This window comes from Scyliorhinus torazame, chromosome 13, assembly GCF_047496885.1.
Source record: "Scyliorhinus torazame isolate Kashiwa2021f chromosome 13, sScyTor2.1, whole genome shotgun sequence".
Lineage (NCBI taxonomy): Eukaryota > Metazoa > Chordata > Chondrichthyes > Carcharhiniformes > Scyliorhinidae > Scyliorhinus > Scyliorhinus torazame.
In genome coordinates this window covers 52,661,971-52,686,121 of record NC_092719.1, presented here as the reverse complement: position 1 = coordinate 52,686,121, position 24,151 = coordinate 52,661,971, and the positions used below count along the sequence as shown (strand labels likewise).

Below are 24,151 nucleotides of genomic sequence, written 5' to 3'. Positions count from 1 at the left end.
TTTGTGTCTTGGTTGCCTTAACTTAGTCCCTGGCTACTTAGTTGCTGACCACAAACAGGTCCTGGGACAGCTGGGTGAATGGCTCCCATGTTTTGTGGAAGCCATCTTCCGACCCACGTATGGCGAATTTGATTTTCTCCATTTGGAGAAATTCCGATAGGTCGGACAGCCAGTCTGCAGCTTTAGGTGGTGCTGCTGACCGCCTGCCGAGCAGGATTCTACGGCGGGCGATCAGGGAGGCAAAGGGAAGGGCGGCGGCCCTCCTCCCATGAAGAGGTCTGGCTGATCTGATACCGCAAAGACTGCCACTTTTGGGCACGGCTCCATCCTCAACCTCACCACTTTGGACATTGCCTCGAAGAAGGTTGTCCTGTACCCGGTAAGTCTGGGGCATGCCCAGAACATGTGGGCGTGGTTGGCTGGGCCTCCTTTGCACCGTTCACATTTATCCTCCACCTCCGGGAAGAACCTGCTCATTCGGGTTCTGGTCAAGTGAGCTCTATGTACCACTTTTAGTTGCGTTGAGTTGAGTCTTGCGGCGACTTCCGGTGGTGGCTATGAAGGAGTAAGTCGCACATCTGGCGGCTCCCACTCTGGTCGGACTTTTGGACCTTTCCCCCGGACTTTTTTCCGGTTTTAAACGGTAAACAAGAAGGCTGAGGCAATTGGGCACTGTTTCCACGTATCGGTGTATGGAGAAAAGAACCAGAAGTGCACGAAAAGGCAGAAATAGGGAGTTGAGTCTTACGCATGTGGAGGTGGAGTTGATCCTCTATTGGATTGGCCATGACAAATTGCCCCATAGTGTCCAAAAGGTTATGTGGAGTTACTGGGTTACGGGGATAGGGTGCAGACGTGGGCTTAAGTAGGGTGCTCGTTTCAGAGGCCGGTGCAAACTCAATGGGCCAAATGGTCTCCTTCTGCACTGTAAATCCTATGAAAATGAGACAATGTGTAACACTTTGCAGCATCCTGGGTTGGTGCTTGCCCACTGTGGAATTGCAGTTTGTTGTACAGACTATGTATTTATTTCCCTGCAAAGCGTAAGTATAAATAAATATTTTTTCGTGTTTCAAGAAAATGTTTTGATTGAATGCGATTGCAGTCTGTACAAATATTATGAATTTGAGGCACTCCCGCATGTTCAAGTGATTTTTTTTTGATTGACTAGCTGCATTTTTGTGGTGATCAAGCGTCTATCATGTCCTTTGAAAGCAGACTTGTGATTCAACCAAAACTGAAGAATTTCAAGCCAAGATGTGGAAAAGTTATAATTTCACAAATGTGGCTCTCCCTTCTTGCTGAGGAAATTTGCCACTAGGCAGATCTGCCATTGGTACTTGGTGACATTTGCTGAGGTGTGTGACAAAAGCCCGACTCATTTTCTCCCAAGTTGGAGATCTCTCAGCTTTGCTCAGATGCTCACTCTATTCTGAAGAGTGTTACATGACGAGTGATGGCAGCGTTTGTGTCCAATAACCCGCACTGATGCTTCAGTTATTGCTGTGTCTCTGACAGCATTAGTATTCGTTTCAACAATTCCTACAGAGTGCTGTCGAGTAGTCAGAGATGTCAACACAGGTAGATGGAAAAAGTCAAAATCTCTTTATTTTACAACTTTGTTTTGCTGTACTGTGTTTCCAGTGTTTTGCATGTTAATAAATATCATACATCTGTTTTTAAAAAGGTCCAGTTTTATCATAAAATTTAAAAACATCTTGCTTTAAAATGTGCCATGAATAAAATTGTTTAATAGTTTAAAGAAACATTCTGAAATAAAGGCAGAAGAATTTACGACAGTAGGTGAGTCACAATATACAAACGGGAATTGTTCCGATTCTAAAATAATTAAAACCAAATCTACAGTATTAATAATGCCAAATATTCACAGGTATCCAAATAATACAAGCAAGACTGGTTGGCAAATACCCTTCCTGGTCAATCCTGGTGAACTCCCCCCTCACCTTACCCTCCCACCTTCCTTGTAGACCACAAAGGTGCTTGAACTAAAAGTGAATTTTCAAAAGTTTCAACACAAAGCTCAAGTGCATAGGTAAGCTAAAAATGGGCCTTGTTTCATTTCTAAATTTTCCAATAATTTTGTCTCCGAAGTTACATATTCAAGTTCTATTTCTCTTATAAATTGTTACAGCTTTCTCTTAATAGAAAAATGTTGACTTTACAATATAAACACACCAAATTCAAGTAAAATTGTGCAATCTTCTAATCTTTATAAAAGTCAGAAGATTTATTCATTCAGCAAACCTCTTGTAATCAAATTAACAAAAATCAAAACAATTTAAGCATGTACAAATGACTTCTTCAGGAGTTTTGACTTACAAAATATATAAAAGTATCTATACATCTTAGAAATTTGTTGTACAAAAGGCATTCATTTTATGAATACACCCTCCCACCCTTGAGGCAAATGATGAGATGGAAGGACACTTGCAGCCTGAATGTAATGCAACCAACACTTTAACTGACGTGCAGGAGATATCTTGTTCAAACCGATTTACTGGCACTGCCAACATGGAGTCCAACCATTCGTTATTGAGGCATTTATAAGGCATAGTGCTTTTTCTAAAAAAATAAAGTAGATCAGGCCGGCTGCAATTCCACTCAAGAGGGCTGAACTTGAGGCAGTGGAGTACTTCGGGTTTTACTATGGGACTTGTCCATTTCCTCAGTATATCCAACTTGCCCACAATCAGTTGAGCTGCACAATGGTTACACGTCTGTTCTATATTTTGGCACAAGTCAAATATGCGTCCTTGAAAGCCACACATACCTGTCCTTCCAATTCCATAACTGGTTGGTTTTCAACATTCCATGGGCCTTATTTCCCATTTGCAGTCACTGGCTGAAGGAAAATCCTATTCAGGTGGACAACGCCAACACACCACAGTGCAATGATGGAGTCTGAGGTACATAGGAACTGGGATCACCAATGGCGAGAATTCTCGTGGGTCCAATCATCCTTCCGATCTCCTGATGGGTCAGATTGAGGTTTCATTACTTCCTCTGGACATGAGAAAAGGAAGGGGAGACATGCAGAATCATGGTTATGTGTTACCAACAGGTGAGTTCAAAGAGAAAGGTTGTACTAAAATTAGCATGCAGTTTCAAATTAGATGCTGAAATGCAGGCAAAGGTTTAAAACAGAGTCTATGCAATCTCATTTTAAAAGTGTGAGAAACAGCGAAGTTAAGTTTGCAAAGAAGTAATAGCGTTATGTTACCTCCCAGGGTAATGCTGTATAACTGCAGTTTAAAAATTTGTATTCTGGCTTTAGAATGATAGGATTTTAATATAATTTCTCAAGCTCATCTGTCTTATATTTACTAATAAATAAAACTTGTGATTGTTCATCAAATGAAGCCTTCTAATTTATTAGTAACAATTGAAATCCTTCTCACTTTGTGTACAATTTACTCAGAGATAAAATAACCAAAGTTATTGTTAGAATTTTTATGCAATTATGTGAAATTGTAAAACCATTAGATGTAATGAAATGGTTTAATTGTTAAAAATTGTTGGGTTAACAGTTAATGCAGCATGCAACCCGTATTACATATTCAGTTTTGAGTCCACTGTGTTTCAATGCAGAGCACCATATGTAGGATGCTCATACCAAATTAGCACAACAAAGTCTATATTTTCTGAGTTAGCATGTCACCAAAATACACAAATACAATGTTAAATGATGTTAAAGCATTCCAGTGGGATATTTTCTCAGTCACTGTGAAGCAGCACCAGGGGCACAAACAAAGCACAATTAGAAGTGGGTCAAGGCGGTCTCTCTCTCCGTATTAATAAGGCTCAGTGAATATATACTAGCCTGATAATTTTAATTGAACAGCCATTGTAAGTTAAAATCTTCAAGAAAAAATTTGCGACATGCGTACAACTTCTTTGTGACAAAAACAAATCACCTGGTTTTCCTTCAAAATCTATCACCAAGTAGTAAATGCGATGGGGAATTACAGCAATGCCAGAAAATGCTTCCATCTTCTGACACCAACGGAATAAATAACTGGTCATTTTCATTTGTGCAGAAGAGCTCAAATGCATTCATGCCAGTGGCACTTCTTAACAATTAGCACTCTCAGTAACAACTTACATTTATATAGCACTTTTAACATATTACAACTTCACTGTAGTATTATAAAACAAAACATGACACTGAGTCACATGACGAGATATTAGGTCAGATCACTAAAAGTTTGGTCAAAGAGGCAGGTTTTAAAGGGTTCCTTAAAGGAGGAAAGCAAGGTGGAGAGATAAAGGGAGGGTTTTCCAGAGCTTGAGGCCGAGGCAAATGAAGGCAAGGCCACCAAAGTTATTGCGATTAATATCGAGGATGCACAAGAGGCCAGAATTAGATAAGTGCAGATAAATTGTGGGATTGGATTAGATCAGAGATAGGGACAGATGAGGCCATGTAGGGATCCTATAGAGAGATGCTGGAACCAAGGTGTTGAGGACCATTAATGACATGGTCTCTGGTACTCATCAATAACAGGCCTTTCGCAATACAAAACACTTCTTTCAGTGTAGTGTACCAGATCTAATGCAACTGTTACTGTACCTTAAACATAATTAATTAACAGAATACTAAATTATTTAATGTAAAAAGACACTATATAAATGAAATAATACAAAATGCACTACAGTTTATTTCGAGAAACAATCGGCTCAGTGTCCCAGTGGGTTAGGTTGCAAGAGCAGTGTGTAACTATAGAACAAACGGTATTTAGCTTGATTCCCTGTTTGTGTTAAGTTGGCTGTCTTTGGGTTGCTACAATTGATCTCTGTGCTGAAGGAAAATTGGTCAGGGTTCCTGCTCCTGAACATTATGCTCGTCTCTTGCTTAAGAGTGTACATGACCATCAGACAACAACAGGACTGGCACGGTTGTGCTGCAAGCAGCGGTAAAATAGTCGGTCTATGAGCACTGGCTGGGCTAACACATAACAATAAATATTTGGGCAAGGTATGGGAAGAGGGGAGAGGAATAAAGATAATTCACAGAATCAAACAAGTTAAAATAAAAACAATTATACCCTTCCAGCACGTCAGGAGCAAATATTCCATTTTGTGGGCTACAAAGCATACAAAAATCAGCTTGCAGGTTAAATGTGTGCTGAGTTGACAGAAGAAGGATTGTTTTGACTGTCCTTGAAGACATTGGTCTGGGATGAGAGTTGGAAAAATCAGCCAGGATTCATGCTGTATAGCGACTCTTACTGCAAAGTGCAAACGTGGACTTTGATTGAATACCGTATCCAGCTCTATTATATCGCCTTCAAAAATCAACGCACACAATGTTGAAGAATCTGTCACCATTGACTGACAAGATTCATTCAAGCAAGGACTAGCTAATATCAATTAGCTGTTAGCACTCATGAATCTGAACCTTAGTGTGAATCACCTTCTTCAGCAGGGTACTCAAAAAGGTGGAGAAAATTGGAAGAGAAAAAAGAAACCACGTGGGAGACAAAAGTTTAACAATGATTAAGTGATAACACTTTTTACAGCTAAACTCAAGGACAGGTATTTTTCAAAAAAATAAAACTAGGGAACAATTTGCTGTTCTGAGATACTGTACTTATTAGCCAGCCAAGTAACCAATCTAAATAGGCCAGCTACTACTTGAGTAAAGCTTGAGGGTGTTTTCTGGACCTCATATTCGAATTACTCAGTTCTAGGAATGTAGTGTCTGAGATTCTATGGCGTGTCTAGTCATACACCACTTCTAGGCATCTACAATCTTGGCAGTTACCTCATGGTATTTTAAAAATTATATAACAAAAAAAATCCCTTCAAGGTGCTTGGTTTAATGGGGTTTTTCAGTTCTGTTGCTAGGACACCAATGTTACAGAAAACCATAGACAGTAAGATTAATTACTATGGCAAATGTTTCTGGAATATGAACAGACTGCTATTGTATGGGTGACACCATTTGCACGAAGATCATATTCAATGTATAGACAACTACAATAACTGGTACAAAAAGTTATTTACAGTGAAGGAACAGTATTTTTGAATGTTATTGGAAGAATTAGTATTCTTACATAAATCTATCAGGAAAAACATGTCTAAAAATTACTGTTGTACGCTATTAGCTAATATTAGTGCTCAAACATATTAGTTGATGTGGTGGCATAATGGTATTGCCACTGGACGAGTAATCCAGGGACCTGGGTAATTCCCTGGGGACTTGGATTCAAATCCCCACCATACCAGATGGTGGAATTTGAGTTCATTCTAATGATTTTTGTTCTTTTTTAAAAAACATTTTTCCAATTAAGGGGAAATTTAGCGTAGCCAATCCACCTACCCTGCACATCTTTGGGTTGCAGGCGTGAGATCCACTCAGACAGAGGGGGGAATGTGTAAACTCCATATGACAATGACCCGGGGCTGGGATCGAACCTGAGTCCTCGGCGATGTGAGGCAGCAATGCTAACCACTGTGCCACCGTGCTGCACTGAATTCAATCTAATGATGATCATGAAAAAAGTGTCAAAAAAACAAATATCTGCTTCACTAATGTCCTTTCGGGAAGGAAATTTGCTTTCTGCAGATGATTCCAGATCCACGGCAATGCATCACACAAGCTTGCCACCCTCGCATTGATTCTGTATACACCTCCCGCTGCCTCAGGAAGGCAGACAGCATTATCAGAGACCCCTCCCACCCAGGCTTCGTCTTCTTCCAGACCCTTCCAACAGGCAGAAGATACAAAAGACCCGCACATCCAGACATAGGAACAGCTTCTTCCCCACAGCTACTAGATTCCTCAACGACTCTCCCTCGGACTGATCTGTTGCCTGTAAGAACACTATTCACGATGCCCTATGCTGCTCTTGCTCGTGTATTTGTTTTGGTTGGCCCCTTGTTCCGCACTGTAACCAATCACAGTTTGTCCACTCAAGTGGATAGAGCCGTGAAGAAGGCTTATAGTGTGTTAGCGTTTATTAACAGGGGCTTGAGTTTAAGAGCCGCGGGGTTATGCTGCAACTATACATGACCCTGGTGAGACCACATTTGGAGTATTGTGTGCAGTTCTGGTCACCTCATTATAGGAAGGATGTGGAAGCATTGGAAAGGGTGCAAAGGAGATTTACCAGGATGCTGCCTAGTTTGCAGGATAGGTCTTATGAGGAAAGGTTGAGGGACCTAGGGCTTTTCTCTTTGGAGCGGAGGAGAATGAGAGGCGACTTAATAGAGGTTTATAAGATAATGAGGGGGATAGATAGAGTGGACGTTCAGAGACTATTTCCTCGGGTGGATGTAGCTGTTACAAGGGGGCATAACTATAAGATTCAGGGTGGGCGATATAGGAGGGATGTCCGAGGTAGGTTCTTTACTCAGAGAGTGGTTAGAGTGTGGAATGGACTGCCTGCTGTGATAGTGGAGTCGGACACTTTAGGAACTTTCAAGCAGTTATTTGATAGGCACATGGAGCACACCTGAATGACAGGGAGTGGGATAGCTTGATCTTGGTTTCGGACAATACTCGGCACAACATCGAAGGCCGAAGGGCCTGTTCTGTGCTGTACTATTCTATGTTCTATTTGTCAATGTACTCTGTCGATTATTCTTTTTTTGTCTACTATGTACGTAATGTGTACGTTCCCTTGGCCGCAGAAAAATACTTTTCACTGTACTTTGGTACATGTGACAATAAATCAAATCAAAGTGGTTGATTCTTAAATGGCTTAACAAGCCCCTCAGTTCAAGGGCAACTAGGGATGGTCAATAAATGCTGGCACAGCCCACATCCCATAAGTATAAAAATTCCTATAATATTACTTTGTCAAATTTATAATACAATTGTTAAGCTATTTTCTCCAAGCATATTTTGAAATGCAATTCAACTCATATGTTGCAAATGAGCCAACTATACATTAGGGAGTGAAATGGTCCGTTGTATAACACTAACATCTGCTGCTTTGATCATCACTTAATTCACCAATATTTTTAAAAGGTAGATGAGGAATATAAGCCTAAGCAGTGAGAAAATGAGATATGAGATAATTAGACAAGTGACGAAGAAAGTGAATGCTGAAGGGCAAAGGGGGCAGTCCTGTGAGACAGCCCGTCTATTTTAAAACTAGTAGCTCGTGGCAACTGTGTGGTTGGAGCCAGGAGTTAACAACTCAATTTAAGAAGTTCCAACTCATTTTTATTCCTGGGTTTGACAAGCTACTGTGGTCTGTATTTATGTTCTACCCGAAAGAAAGATGCTAACAATTGGAACGTAGTGCTGAGGGATCCCTGTAATATGCAGTTCTCCTGAACTGACTGCGGTGGAATGACATGGGATCATTCCTAAAATGTTTGTTTTTTTAAAAAAAGAAATGAATGAACAATTGTAGAGGCCTCTGTATTTCCTTCATTGGGGAATATGTGGGGCATATGTTGACCCATAAAAGGCAGAAAGACATCGTATACAAGATGCAAAGAGGTGAAAAAACTGTGCATTCCCACCCACCTGCAACCTGACCAAACACTGCCAGTGTTAAAATAGCTAATCAATGAGTTTGTTCCTTCTGCTGATTGGGAGAGAAAGCAGAGCAGTTGGATAAGGATCGATAACTCCAAACATAAAAAAATAAAAATTACTTCATGGAGCTGTGAAGGAGGGGAAGGCGGTATATAGAATAGAAGAATTATAAATTCCTACAGCGCAGGAGCAGGCCATTTGGCGCATCGAGTCTGCACCGGCCCTGGGAATGAGCACCCAACTTAAGCCCACACATCCACTTCATCCCCATTACCCAGTAACCCTACCTAACTTTTTTGGGACACCAAGGGGCAATTTAGCATGCTAATCCACCTAACCGGCACATTTTTTGTACTGTGGGAGGAAACCGGAGCACCTGCAGGAAACCCACGCAGACACGGGGAGAAAGGGCAAATTCTACATCGACAGTCACCCGATGCTGGAATTGAACCTGGGTCCCTGGTGTTGTGAGGCACCAGTGCTAATCACTGTGCCACCCAAATTGGTATATTTTTGTTGTAGAACCCATTAAGCTGTATTGTTTACTTCAGCTCAGAATAAAGATTCCATTTTACCCACGATACTCACTCTGAATCGGAGGTGTCTCCATGGGCGGTGCTCGTGCCCGTTCTAATACTCATGGGTATTGGCGTCATCCCATTTAACTGGTCTCGTGATTGCTGTCTGCCCGGCTGCTTTATCAATACACCCGTGCCTGTCCGGGTCCCATCACTGGACCCTACTGAGGAGGTCCGTGAAGATATAGCTGTCGGTTTACAGTTAGAGAGTTCATTATGTATTTGATTTATCCGATTCTTTTCTTTTAAAGGTGGCGGGTAAGTGACTTTATTTTTCAGGATACCTGTGACAGAAAATAATTACAAAATTTAGTGACAATTTGCCAAGTATTTTTAAAAATAAAATTTCACCACATGAATTAATTTCAAGAATGTATTTTTAAATACTAGTGTTCACGCATATCTCTAATGACGACATGACCAAAAATTAAGCACATTCTCCTCATTTTCTTTGTGCAACGCCAACCCCATCAATCAAAACAACATTGGTGATTAAGGCGGCTGGATGTCAATGATGCCAAATCAATGCTCAATGCAATGTGGATGTATCAAACTGATCTTCATTCATCCAACTGGAATGTTCTTGGCAAGCAATCTTATTTGGGACTTAAGAGATGCCATTAAAGGGCCTTGTATGGTAAATAGGCCAATTCAGAGAAACTTAAGTTACATATATTTTGACATCAGCAGCAAAGAGCGATCCAAGCAATGACTGGGAACGGGTTATTTTCCTCTGCGAGGAATTGAAAAGATTCTTTTGGTAAACTGTCGTGACAAAACAACAATGGATTCAGGTGTTTAAATACATTTATTTAAATCCATTGGCCTCCGTCGATTCGCCGGCCTCCCAAGAGAGGCTGCAGGCAAGCGCCGATCAGAGCTGGTCCAGACAAATATGGCACCCCCAGGCCACTGGAGTCCCCTGGGTGGTCAGGGCCAGTGCAGGGTGGCCCCCTGGCCCTTCGCCTGGAACGTGGGTACCTTGGCACTGCCCCCTGGCACTGTCAAGCCAGCAGGAGCACTGCCTGGGTGCCAGTGCAAGGGTGCCCAAGTGCCAGGGTGGCATTGCCAAGGGTCAGGGGCCGAGGGGGACTATACCCATGGAATGAGGGTGTTGGGGGAGGGGGAGGGGGTTTGAAGGGTGGGGGAGTGCAGGGCAGGTAAGTAGGGGCCTCTGGGAGGTGGGGAGGGTGTGATGGGAGGGGGTCCTACAAGGGAGGGGGTGCTGCAAGGAGGCTTGGGGGGGGGGCTGAAGATGGGGAAACCCCAGGGATCCCATAGTGGACCTAAGTGTGGGCTAAACCGGTGAGAAACTCCCCAGTGCCCCAAAAAGTATCTTGTGTCATTGAATAGCGGTGGGGAGCTCACCGGCAGAGCCGGCAGGAAACTCCCTGAAAAACCCGGCACAAATTAACTGACAATGCTTTAGGGAGAATCGTGCCGACAAACACATGGATACACACTCTACTTCCATTCACAACAGATCCCTGCATAAAATCTGAGTAATAGCAGATTCAACAGAAATAAATGAGATTTTCACTTGATAACTTTCACTTGAGTAAAGGATTGACACAAACAATAAGTAACTGGTACTTGCTCCAGTATAAGGTGACCAAAATAAACATCTATTGGTGATCTGTGCTGAGTTGAACAGATTGGTATAAAAGCATACATAAATGTAGTACAGTAATGTAAATGAGCTTTACCAATCAGAGATTCTACCTTTAAATACCTCTGCCACTTTGGTTCTTTGTGGGCACATTATCAACATGCTCTTCTGGGAAAAGAGCAGCTTATTACAAATTCTTAAATTGCCCAGATCCCTTGCGTGGTGAGTTCCTTACGATGTTGACACAGGAGGTCCTGCAGAGGGCAGATGTTACCTCACGGTGAAAGTTATAGAGGAACATTGACTGGTGAATCATCTGAATTGTGTGCACCATTACCCAGCAACCACTGGTCTGTGGTTGGAGACCTGGTTGTTGTACTAGCCAAATTGACTCTGAATTGTTGTGGAGTGTTACAATAATTTCAAATATTTAAAGGGTTCTGAATTTCACATCCAACGAGTAGAGAGATTAGAATCTCTCTCGGCACGGTAGCATAGTGGTTAGCACAGTCGCTTCACAGCTCCAGAGTCCAGATTTGATTCCCGGCTTGGGTAACTGTCTGTGTCGGAGTCTGCACGTTCTCCCCGCATCTGCGTGGGTTTCCTCCGGGTGCTCCGGTTTCCTCCCACAGTCCAAAGATGTGCAGGTTAGGTAGATTGGCCATGCTAAATTGCCCTTAGTGTCCAAAAGAGTTGGACGGGGTTGCTGGGTTACGGGGATGGAGTGGAGGTGTGGGCTTAAGTAGGGTGCTCTTTCCAAGGGCCGGTGCACACTCGATGGGTAGAATGGCCTCCTTTTGCACTGTAAATTCTATGATTCGATGAATCCCATCCCACTGGTTTGCTCTGGAAAGGACAGTTTTCTGTCAGATAAGATGTTAATACATATCTCCAGTGTAAATATTAAACTAGCACCAAGTGGGTCAGCTATCTCTTTGTCTGGTGTTGCATTTCAGAATGATCAAATTCATTGGAGTAATTCCACAGCCACGATTTTAAATATGTGCCCACTCCTCAGATGTTCGGCAGGTGTCATCAGCCTGTTTTGCCATGCATTTAACTTTAGGTAATTTAATGAGATAGAAACATCAAAAATAGGAGCAGAAGGAGGCCATTCGGCCCTTCGAGCCTGCTCCACCATTCATTATGATCATGCTGATCATCCAACTGAAAATCCAAATCCCGTTTTCCCCTCATATCCTATAGAAACATAGAAAATAAGATGCAGTTACAAATGTTACATTTTGCAGGAGATTACTTTAAAAACAAAATGACACAAATCATTAAAACTATGTCAACAGCTGTACACTGTGTTCAAATTTGAAGCCATGATGTGGAGATGCCGGCGTTGGACTGGGGTGAGCACAGTAAGAGGTCTTACAACACCAGGTTAAAGTCCAACAGGTTTGTTTCAAACACTAGCTTTCGGAGCGCTGCTCCTCCCTCAGGTGAATGAAGAGGTAGATTACAGAAACATATATGTACACACATTCTAAGATGCAAGACAATGGTTAGAATGTGAGAATTTGCAGTTAATTAAGTGTTTACAGATCCAGAGATAGGGGTAACCCCAGGTTAAAGAGGTGTGAATTGTCTCAAGCCAGGACAGTTGGTAGGATTTCGCAAGCACAGGCCAGATGGTGGGGGATGAATGTAATGCGATATGAATCCCAGGTCCCAGTTGAACCGACAGAGTACCCTTCGTCGTCCAGTACTTTCCCGGAGTGGAGAAACTACGACATCTTCGCAGCCTTCAACACGTCATCGATGAAGATGAACATTTTGCCAAGGTCATCCCCACACCCCCGCTACTTGTCTTCAAACAACCACGCAACCTCAAACTACCCAGCCTTCAGGACAGCGACCACGACACCACACAACCCTGCCAAGGCAATCTCTGCAAGATGTGCCAGATCATCGACATGGATACCACCATTACACATGAGAACACCACCCACCAGGTACGTGGTACATACTCGTGCGACTCGGCCAACGTTCTCTACCTCATACGCTGCAGGAAAGGATGTCCCAAAGCGTGGTACATTGGTGAGGCCATTCAGACGCTGCGACAACGAATGAACGGACATCGTGCGACAATCACCAGGCAGGAATGTTCCCTTCCAGTCGGGGAACACTTCAGCAGTCAAGGGCATTCAGCCTCTGATCTCCGGGTAAGCGTTCTCCAAGGCGGCCTTCAGGACGCGTGACAACGCAGAATCGCCAAGCAGAAACTTATGGCCAAGTTCTGCACACATGAGTACGGCCTCAACCGGGGCCTGGGATTCATGTCGCATTACATTCATCCCCCACCATCTGGCCTGGGCTTGCGAAATCCTACCAACTGTCCTGGCTTGAGACAATTCACACCTCTTGAACCTGGGGTTACCCCTATCTCTGGATCTGTAAACACTTAATTAACTGCAAATGCTCGCATTCTTTTTAAAAAATATATATTTTATTCAAATTTTTCGGCCAAACAAAACAATACAAAGGTTTTCCTTTTTACAACAATAAAACAATATAAATAACAGTGACCGTTTTAACAAATAAATAAATAATATATAAACTAAATGGCAACTGCCATAACAAAAATAATAACTCTCCAAAAATAAAATCAAACAATCCATTATACATAACCAAGTACAAATATCTATACAAAAACACCCCTGAGGACCCCCCTCCCCCTCCCCCCCCCTGGGTTGCTGCTGTTGCCTTCCCATTTCCTTTATCGTTCTGCGAGGTAGTCAATGAACGGTTGCCACCGCCTGGTGAACCCTTGAGCCGAACCCCTTAGCGCAAACTTTATCCGTTCTAGTTTTATAAACCATGCCATGTCATTTATTCAGGTCTCCACGCCCGGGGGTTTGGCTTCCTTCCACATAAGCAATATCCTTCGCCGGGCTACTAGGGACGCAAAGGCCAAGACATCAGCCTCTTTCGCCTCCTGCACGCCCGGCTCTTCTGCAACCCCGAATATAGCCAACCCCCAGCCTGGCTCGACCCGGACCCCCACCACCTTCGAAAGCACCTTTGCCACCCCCACCCAGAACCCCTGCAGTGCTGGACATGACCAAAACATGTGGGTGTGGTTTGCTGGGCTTCTCGAGCATCTCCCACACCTATCCTCTACCCGAAAAATTTACTGAGCCTTGCTCCGGTCATATGCGCCCTGTGTAGAACCTTGAATTGTATCAAGCTTAGCCTGGCGCACGAGGACGACGAGTTTACCCTACGTAGGGCATCAGCCCACAGCCCCTCCTCAATCTCTTCCCCCAGCTCTTCTTCCCATTTCCCCTTCAGCTCATCCACCATGATCGCCCCCTCGTCCCTCATTTCCCTGTATATATCCGACACCCTACCATCCCCCACCCATGTCCCTGAGATCACTCTATCTTGAATCTCCTGCGTCGGGAGATGCGGGGATTCCCTCACCTGCTGCCTCGCAAAAGCCCTCAGTTGCATGTATCGAAATTCATTCCCTTGGGGCAACCCATATTTTTCCGTCAGCGTTCCCAGACTCGCAAACGTCCCGTCTACGAACAGATCTCTCAGTTGCACAACCCCAGCTCTCTGTCATGCTCCAAATCCCCCATCCATTCTCCCCGGGACAAACCTATGGTTATTTCTTATCGGGGACCGCACCGAGGCTCCCGTCCTTCCCCTATGTCGTCTCCACTGCCCCCAAATTTTTAGTGTTGCCACCACCACTGGACTTGTGGTGTATTTCTTCGGGGAGAACGGCAACGGCGCCGTCACCATTGCTTGTAGGCTGGTTCCTTTGCAGGACGCCATCTCCAATCTCTTCCACGCCGTTCCCTCCCCTTCTCCCATCCACTTACACATCATTGAGATATTGGTGGCCCAGTAGTATTCACTTAGGCTCGGTAGTGCCAGCCCCCCCATCCCTGATACGCTGCAAGAACCCCCTCCTCACTCTCGGGGTCTTCCCGGCCCACACAAAACTCATGATACTCTTTTCGATCCTTTTGAAAAAAGCCTTCGTGATCACCACCGGAAGGCACTGAAACACAAAAAGGAATCTCGGGAGGACTACCATTTTGACCGCCTGCACCCTACCCACCAGTGACAGGGGCACCATGTCCCATCTCTTAAAATCCTCCTCCATCTGTTCCACCAATCTTGTTAAATTAAGCCTACGTAAGGTTCCCCAACTCCTGGCTATCTGAATCCCTAAGTACCGGAAATCTCTTGTTACCTTCCTCAGCGGTAAATCATCTATTCCCCTGCTCTGCTCCCCCGGATGCACCACAAACAACTCACTCTTCCCCATATTCAATTTGCACCCCGAAAATTCCCCAAACTCCCTGAGTGTCTGCATTATCTCAGGCATCCCCTCCACTGGGTCCGCAACATACAGCAATAAATCATCTGCATACAAAGATACCCGGTGTTCTTCTCCTCCCCTGAGTACTCCCCTCCACTTCCTGGAGCCCCTCAGTGCTATGGCCAAGGGCTCAATCGCCAATGCAAACAGTAACGGAGACAGGGGACACCCCTGCCTCGTCCCTCTATGAAGACGGAAGTAGTCAGACCTCTGTCTGTTCGTGACCACGCTCGCCACCGGGGCCCTATACAGCAGCCGTACCCATCCAATAAACCCTTCTCCAAAACCAAATCGTCTCAGCACCTCCCACAGATAATCCCACTCCACTCTGTCGAATGCTTTCTCGGCGTCCATCGCCACCACTATCTCCGCCTCCCCCTCTGGTGGGGGCATCATCATTACCCCTAGCAACCTCCGTATGTTCGTGTTCAGCTGTCTCCCCTGAACGAACCCAGTTTGATCCTTGTGGACCACCCTCGGGACACAGTCCTCTATCCTCGTCGCCATCACCTTGGCCAGGAGCTTAGCATCTACATTTAAAAGGGAAATGGGCCTGTAGGACCCACACTGCAGCGGGTCTTTTTCCTTCTTCAAAAGGAGCGATATCGTTGCCTCCGACATAGTCGGGGGCAGTTGCCCCTTTCCCTGGCCTCATTAAAGGTTCTCGTCAAAAGCGGGGCCAGTAGGTCCATACATTTCCTATAAAATTCCACCGGGAATCCGTCCGGTCCTGAGGCCTTCCCCGCCTGCATGCTCCCAATCTCTTTTACCACCTCCTCCATCTCAATCTGTGTTCCCAGTCCCGCCCTCTCCTGCTCCTCCACCTTAGGGAATTCCAGCTGATCCAAGAAACACATCATTCCCTCCTTCCCTTCCGGGGGCTGAGCCTTATATAACCTCTCATAAAATGCCTTGAACACCCCGTTCACTCTCTCCGCTCCCCGTTCCATCTCTAAATGCTCGCATTCTAAGCATTGTCTTGCATCTTAGAATTTGTGTATATATATGTTTCTGGAATCTACCTCTTCATTCACCTGTGGAAGGAGCAGTGCTCCGAAAGCTAGTGTTTGAAACAAACCTGTTGGACTTTAACCTGGTGCTGTAAGACTTCTTACTATTCAAATTTGAAGAAAGACAAAATCCCACTTTGTGGAAGAATGAATTCATATTTTTCATTTAGAGGGGAAAACTTGCCTTTTCTTTGCTCTGGCTGTGGATTGGAGTTTGGCTGAAGTGCAGATGAGCTTTCCTTTTCCTGCAGCTCATCCTCACCTCCTCTGGGAATGTCACCGCAGTGATTTGTTTTATTTTCTCGGTGAAGCTCGACGTTCACCTTTGTTTCCACCTTCAGTTTCTCAGGTGCTCCGTGGTCCTCACTGTCACTGGCCGTCATGCACTCTGCGGGCCAGTAATGTTTCACGTGATTGGGCATGGCCTCAGCTGTTTTTTTTTTTTTTGGGGGGGGGGGGGGGGGGGGAAGAGGAGAAGAGAGACATGAAGGTCAAAATTTAATTAGGAATAAGCAACGTGCACCAAAATATCCGTCAATCCACTCTTTCATGGATATGTAATATGAAAGCTGAGGACCTTTTTTTACATTTTACCAAGGTGTCCATTCAGGAAAACTGTGGGCATTCCAAAGTGCAACGACATATCTAAGAGGAAGAGTTAGTCAAAGAGACAACACCCATTGCTGCTAATGAATGATGCAATCTGCTTTCGGAGGGTATAACAGTTCCAGTTTCCTTTCAGAAAATGAGGACTATTGCGGAAGGGTACTGGGAGCACCCCCTCAATGTTTCTACAGTTGTTGTAGAATTGGATTTCGAAAAGCAGACAGCCTTTACGTCCAACTGCCCAACAACTGATTTACTTGGGGATTCAGGCGAAACGTTGCGAAGTACTGATGGGCATTCTTAAATTGATTTTGCCTGTGGCGTTGTGTTTTTAAAGTTTTATTAGATTCTGTATTAGAGCTAAGTTTTTTATTTTTTCAAAACATTAACATTGCAATATACTGATCCACTTTTAAGTGTACTGCATGTTAAATCGTTCTGTAATAAGTTTGTAAATAAGTTGGTAAAATATAATGTTTCTTGTAGTGTTCTGCATACAGTACAAGAACCCACCTCCTTTGCATTTTCTGAAAGTAGAAGATACAATTTTTGAAGCGAGCCCTGGACCGTTATAATACCAGGTAGCTCCAGGTCTAGGACGGGTAGGAAGCCGGCGGCGGCTAGTGTTGAGGGGATTTATGGACCAAATGGGAGGGGTGGACCCTTGGAGATTTGCAAGGCCAGGGGCTAGGGAATTTTCATTCTTCTCACATGTCCATAAGGCTTATTCTCGAATCGACTTTTTCATTTTGAGTAGGGTGCTGATAGCGAGATTAGAGGAAACCGAGTATTCGGCAATAGCCATTTTGGACCATGCCCCGCATTGGGTGGACTTGGAGATGGGGGAGGAGCGGGACCAGTGCCCGCTGTGGCGCTTGGAGGTGGGGCTGTTGGCGGACGAGGTGGTGAGCGAGCCGGTCTGAGGAAGTATAGAGAGGTACTTGGAGACTAACGACAACGGGGAGGTCCGAGTGGGGATGATATGGGAGGCACTGAATGCGGTGGTGAGGGGAGAGCTGATTTCCATTGGGGCCCACAAGCAGCGGAGGGAGCGGGGGGGAGAGGGAGGTTGGTGGGGAAGATGGTGAGGGTAGACAGGAAGTATGCGGAAGAGCCTGAGGAAGGATTGTTGAGGAAGAGGCGCAGCCTCCAGGCCGAATTCGACCTGGTGACCACCAGGAAGGCGGAGGTGCAGTGGAGGAATGCCCAGGGGGCGGTCTACGAGTATGGGGAAAAGGCAAGCCGGATGCTGGCGCATCAGCTTCGGAAGCGGGACGCAGCTAGGGAGATCGGGGGAGTTAAGGACAGGGGAGGGAGCGTGGTGCGGAGTGGGGTTGACATCAATGGGGTCTTCAGGGACTTCTACGAGGAATTGTACTGATCCGAGCTCCCACAGGAGGGGGGAGGGATGGGCCGTTTCTTGGACCAATTGAGGTTTCCAACGGTGGAAGAGGGACTGGTGGTGGGACTGGGGGCCCCGATTGGGCTGGAGGAGCTGATCAAAGGGATAGGAAGCATGCAGGCGGGGAAGGTTTCCCGGTCGAGTTCTATAAAAAAATCTATGGACCTGTCGGGCCCGCTGTTAGTTAGGAGCTTTAATGAGGCAAGGGGGGGGGGTCTTTACCCCCGATGATGTCCCGGGCACTGATCTCCTTGATCCTGAAGCGGGACAAGGATCCCCTGCAATGTGGGTCTTACAGACCGATTTGCTTGCTAAATGTAGATGCCAAGGTGCTGGCGAAGGTCTTAGCCATGAGGATTGAGTGCCGCAGATCATCCATGAAGACCAGACGGGGTTTGTGAAGGGGAGACAGTTGAACGCGAATGTGCGGAGGCTTTTGAACGTAATCATGATGCCGGCAAGGGAGGGGGAGGCGGAGATAGTGGTGGCGATGGACGCTGAGAAAGCCTTTGATAGGGTAGAGTGGGGGGTACCTGTGGGAGGTGCTGAAGAGGTTCGGGTTTGGGGAGGAGTTTGTCAGGTGGGTTAGGCTGTTGTATGAGGTCCCGATGGCGAGTGTGGCCACAAATAGGAGGAGGTCCGAGTACTTTCGTTTGCACCGAGGGACGAGACGGGGGTGTCCCCTGCCCCCCCTGCTCTTCGCACTGGCGATTGAACCCCTGGCTATGGCACTGAGAGAGTCGAGGAACTGGAGGTGGTTGATGCGGGGTGGGGAGGAGCATAGGTTGTCGCTTTATGCGGACGACCTGCTGCTGTATGTGGCAGACCCGGTGGGAGGAATGCCAGAGGTAATGAGGATCCTTAGGGAATTCGGGGACTTTTCGGGGTACAAGCTCAATATGGGGAAGAGCGAGCTGTTCGTAGTTCAGCTAGGGGACCAGGAGAGGGGGATTGGCGAGCTCCCACTAAAAAGGGCGGAGAGGAGTTTCAGATATTTGGGGGTTCAGGTGGCCAGGAGCTGGGGGGCCCTGCATAGGCTTAACTTTTACAAGGCTGGTGGAGCAAATGGAGGAGTTCAAGAGGTGGGACGCGTTGCCGCTGTCCTTGGCGGGTAGGGTGCAGTCAATCAAAATGACAGTGCTCCCAAGGTTTTTGTTCCTGTTCCAGTGCCTCCCCGTGTTTATCCCGAAGGCTTTTTTCAGGCGGGTTAACAGGAGTATAATGGGGTTTGTGTGGGCGCGAGGGACTCCGAGGGTGAGAAGGGTGTTCCTGGAGCGGAGTAGAGATAGGGGGGGCTGGCACTGCCCAACCTCTGTGGGTACTACTGGGCTGCCAATGTGGCAATGGTGCGCAAGTGGGTGATGGAGGGGGAGGGGGCTGCATGGAAGAGGCTGGAGACGGCGTCTTGTGTGGGTACGAGTCTGGGGGCGCTGGCAACGGCGCCTCTGCCGCTCCCTCCAAGGAGGTATACCATGAGCTCGGTGGTGGTGGCGGCCCTCAAAATTTGGGGGCAGTGGAGGCGGCATAGGGGGGAAGTTGGAGCCTCGGCGTGGATCCCATTACGGGGGAACCACCGGTTCGCCCCAGGAAGAACAGGTGGAGGGTTTTCAGGGTGGCACAGGGCAGGGATACGAAAGTTGGGGGGACCTGTTTGTGGATGGGAAGTTCGCGAGCTTGGGTGAGCTGGAGGAGAAGTACGGGCTCCCCCCCGGGAACACCTTCAGGTACTTACAGGTAAGGGAGTTTGCCAGACGGCAGGTGGTGGAATTCCCATGGCTACTGCCACACACAGTACAGAACAGGGTGCTCTCGGGGGGGTGGGTGGGAGTGGGGAAGATCTCGGAAACTTGCCAGGTGATGCAGGAGGAGGAGGAGGCCTCGGTGGTGGAGTTGAAAGGTAAGTGGGAGGAGGAGTTGGGAGAGGAGATCGAAGAGGGGACGTGGGCAGATGCCCTAGGGAGGGTGAATTCTTCCTCTTCGTGTGCGAGGCTCAGCCTCATACAGTTTAAGGTGCTGCACAGGGCACACATGACCGGGACAACGATGAGCCGGTACTTTGGGGGTGAGGACAGGTGTGTTAGGTGCTCAGGGAGCCCAGCAAATCACACCCATATGTTCTGGGCATGCCCAGCGCTGGAGGAATTTTGGAAGGGCGTAGCGAGGATTGTGTCAAGGGTGGTAGGATCCAGGGTCAGACCGGGCTGGGGGCTCGCAATATTTGGGGTGGCAGAGGAGCCAGGGGTGCAGGAGGTGAAAGAGGCCGGAATTCTGGCCTTTGCGTCCCTGGTAGCCCGGCAAAGGATTCTCCTTCAGTGGAAAGATGCGAGGCCCCCAAGCGTGGAATCCTGGATCAGCTATATGGCAGGGTTCATTAAATTGAAGAGGGTGAAATTCGCCTTGAGAGGGTCGGTACAAGGGTTCTTTAGGCGGCGGCAACCGTTCTTAGACTTTCTAGCAGAACGATAGACATTGGTCAATGGCAGCAGCAGCTGGGGGGGGTTACTTAATTTTTGTTTATGTTATTTACACTGGAGGGTCTGAGGGGGTGTATACACCTGTTGTGTTAAGTCGGGGTGTTAATGTTAATTTATTATTTATGTACAGGGGGGGGGGGGGGGGGAGGGGTTTGGAGGGTTGCTTTTTTAAACTGTTTTGTACTTAACCCTATTGGGTTCTTTTTTCTTTCTCATTTTGTTATTTGATATTTTATGAAAACCTTTAATAAAAATTATTAAAAAAAAAAAAAAAATAATACCCAGGTCAACAAGTTATTTAACAGGTTATCTGGGAAAAAGTAATATGTCTTAATAGTCACCTTCCTGGGTAGGGTGGGGGGGAGACGTGATTCACTTTCTCAGACTCAAAATAAGTGTCTGTGTGCAGTTGCTGCCTTGAATTCAGATGAGAATGATTCCTGAGGGAGTGCTCCCTGGTCTCGGATATGTTTGGGGCTAGAGTTATAATCCACTTCACTACGGCAGTCATTAATGGCTGAGTTATCGCTTCTTGGCCTTTTGGCTAAGATGAGCGTTAAGTCAGGTGTAATGCCTGGATCTGGTATGTCTCTCTTGTGGGACCATGAATTGGATTCAATTTGAATTGGTTTTTGGGTTGCCCCTGTCCACACTCTGAGCTTTGACTTTGTAACTTTGATAAAGTAATTAAAAATAAAAATTAATGGCCGAGTTGACAGTCGGGCAATGTCCCTCTCCTGCATGAGACGTTCTGCCCCTTTGCACCCAATCCAGCTGACTCGAGAATGGATTAGGCTGACTCTTAAGTGTAAGCAAGTGAAGCAAATACCAGGCGGAGAAAGGCTTACGCCTACATGGAAGCAGAATTCTCATTCAATGGAACTGGCATGAAGCAAAACAGTGACTGAGCAAACATGGTGCTACATCTTTCTTACTGTTACTTGTATTTTATCTTACCCTTTGGTGTACTGTGTATTGGATTTTTTTCATTATTTTTAGGTGCCCCTTGCTTCCAATTGGGGTCCCCTTGAAACCCATCTTCTTCACTATCTGATGAGTGGCTAGAAGCGTAGGAGCTGCTGTGATCATCTTCCAGAGACAATTCACTGTCCGAGTCAGAATCTGGCTCTGAGAAAAGGAAACATGTGAAAAACAATCCATTAGCGAGAAACAGGAAAACATGTTGTAATAATTAATTGATGATCTTCAAAGTTTATTGATCCAGTCCATTATTACTCATCATCCAGAAGTTCACAAGCAACACCACCAATACCATAGGAGCTACAATACCACTGTGGAACAGGACACATGGACTATGCATTATCAATATAGATACCACTGTGTGAACTTCTGATAACCAAATTACACAGGAGCATTGGTTGCAAGTTTTGAACAGATTGTCATAGACATCATCAGACAGCAAAAGGAATATTTACTTCACCGACTGCATTTCAAATTATTTATCTTTTTTCTATATCAGTAACGTTATATTAAGAATATTATGTCATCGCTTAAACTGTTAAGCAACGTTTGAAGGAAACGTTTTGCATAAACAGACAATATGGATTCATTAACCGGAAAAGCCTTACCATCAGGTTTCTTTATTTTTTTGCGGAATATTGAAGAATCTGGTTCTGCACGGCCACCTTCTGCTTGACTTGATAATAAGCTCACTCTCTGAGCTTCATCCCTGAGAAAAGATACAGAACTTCTTCAGTACTAACACAACTTGGCCAAAATTAGACAGTAAAACGAGAAGAGGGATGTTAAGATTATAATAGCTTACAGGCTGGTGCCTCCTGTTTTAAGTAAATAGATCGGCCATCTTAAGAAATAAGAAAACATTTTCCCTTCACAAGAAAAGTTGAATAACCTTTTTAAAAAATAAATTTAGAGTACCCAATTCATTTCTTCAAATTAAGGGGCAATTTAGCGTGATCAATCCACCTGCCCTGCACATCTTTGGGTTGTGGGGGTGAAACCCATGCAAACACAGGGAGAATGTGCAAACTCCACACGGTCAGTGACCCAGAGCCGGGTTCGAACCTGGGACCTCGGCACCGTGAGGCAGCTGTGCTAACCACTGAGCCACCGTGCTGCTCTTGAAAAGTTGAATAACTTTTGACAGGAGGGTCAATATTGGAGAACAGTGATGAATTTCCATTTTTTAAAAGCCTCATACGGATGAGAGGATTTGTGACCCAAGATCATCCACCTTGAGCGTCATGAGCCAACAGTAGGGCTGCAACCAGTTGTCTAAAGGGCATAAGGGACTGTTGGAACCCCGGCTCATAGCAAAACTAAATATATATTCAAACAGTGGATAACTGGGCCACTGTGGCAATGCTGAAAAGTTATCCACTACTTCTGGGGTCAACTATAATAACTTGGAAAAAATGAAAATGCTGTAAAACAAGAGGAAGACTGTATAAATCCACTGACTGAGGGGTGCACAAAAGAAATGTAGGGTAAAGAATTATAATCACTAGACGTGTTTGAGGCTCTTGTGAAAATGTTCCCATCAATTAGCTGCAGGAATTCATTCTCTCCTCTCAGCGCCCGACTTCATGTCCAATTCTTCCGAAATAAAAGGCTGGAGCTTTCTTTCCCAGCCCTGCTATTTAATCATGCAGCCCTTTCCAGTTTCTTCACTGCACTGTTTCGTCATACGGAGGTGTCCCGTGTGGAGTCATGTGAATTGCACAACAGTCTTTCTTTTGCTCATAATGCTGTTATTCAGAGTCTATCTGTCAGGGTTCCAAGTAGATTTACGGAGCCTCAGGTAGTATTTAACCCGAAATTAAACACACCTCATCAACTAATGACGGGTGCCAACTCATCACATTTTCATGGTTTTGAATGTCTCATTGCAAGGATTCAGTTTAATGAAAAACATGGTTAGCATTTACAAACTGGGCAAAAGCAAGCATGATCAGTTAGATATTGTAAGAGAAATATTACTTGACACCAATAAGCATCAGATTAAGCAAATTACAGAGAACGGTGATAATAGTCCATGCAATTGGTTATATTAGAAGTATACCTGAAAAGATCAGAATCATGCACCCTCCACCTGATTACCTGAGTTTAGGAGCAATGCAGCTATTGTGACTCTTGGCTGACCTGACAGTGCTCTCCATGGAGGCCGTTGACTCTCCAATGGCAGTACGATACATTCGTCCTTCATCCACGTATGTGTTGTTACAGTTAAGAGACCGCTGGAAGAGAGCATAGAGTTTCATTCGACACATTAATGCCACCTGCTAAACTAGCTAGTGACTTCCAGTCACCAAACATATGAGTAAAAACAGGATGATCTGATTACAGCATCTGACATTTGATGCTTCCTGTGGTGAATTGAACTGTTGCTGAACTAATAGCTGTTCTCTTCAATTGCATAGCACGAATCGTGTATTCTCATTTCTCATAATCTACCATTCATCGTATTCTGGAAATGGTTCGCTGGCCCTGGTATAGGTGTCTCAATCACCTCTTTTTTAAAAGCAGTAGCAAGACCAAATAACAGAATTAAACGTGCACTGACTGCCTGCCAATTGGCATTTTTAAGCAGGCCCCAATTTAGTTGGTACCAGAAACAAGTGGGAGGTGCAT

At 45.5% G+C, this 24,151-nt stretch overlaps 1 protein-coding gene across 5 annotated transcripts in view; it reads right to left on the bottom strand.

The window, feature by feature from the left end:
- Window positions 1-1,582: 1,582 nt before the first annotated feature.
- celsr1a (cadherin EGF LAG seven-pass G-type receptor 1a) overlaps window positions 1,583-24,151 on the bottom strand; it is a 432,565-nt gene continuing 409,996 nt past the window's right edge. For 2 of the 5 annotated variants that reach the window (XM_072471478.1, XM_072471480.1), the window contains exons 31-36: window positions 23,621-23,757; window positions 22,129-22,229; window positions 21,497-21,667; window positions 16,242-16,487; window positions 9,104-9,377; window positions 1,583-3,024 (exon numbers count right to left, since the gene is read on the bottom strand). In XM_072471478.1, the coding sequence (XP_072327579.1) occupies window positions 3,000-3,024; window positions 9,104-9,377; window positions 16,242-16,487; window positions 21,497-21,667; window positions 22,129-22,229; window positions 23,621-23,757 (954 nt within the window). In that variant the 3' untranslated portion in view covers window positions 1,583-2,999. The remainder of the gene's footprint in view (window positions 3,025-9,103; window positions 9,378-16,241; window positions 16,488-21,496; window positions 21,668-22,128; window positions 22,230-23,620; window positions 23,758-24,151) is intronic. The other 3 variants (XM_072471481.1, XM_072471482.1, XM_072471479.1) reach the window with 2 other exon arrangements.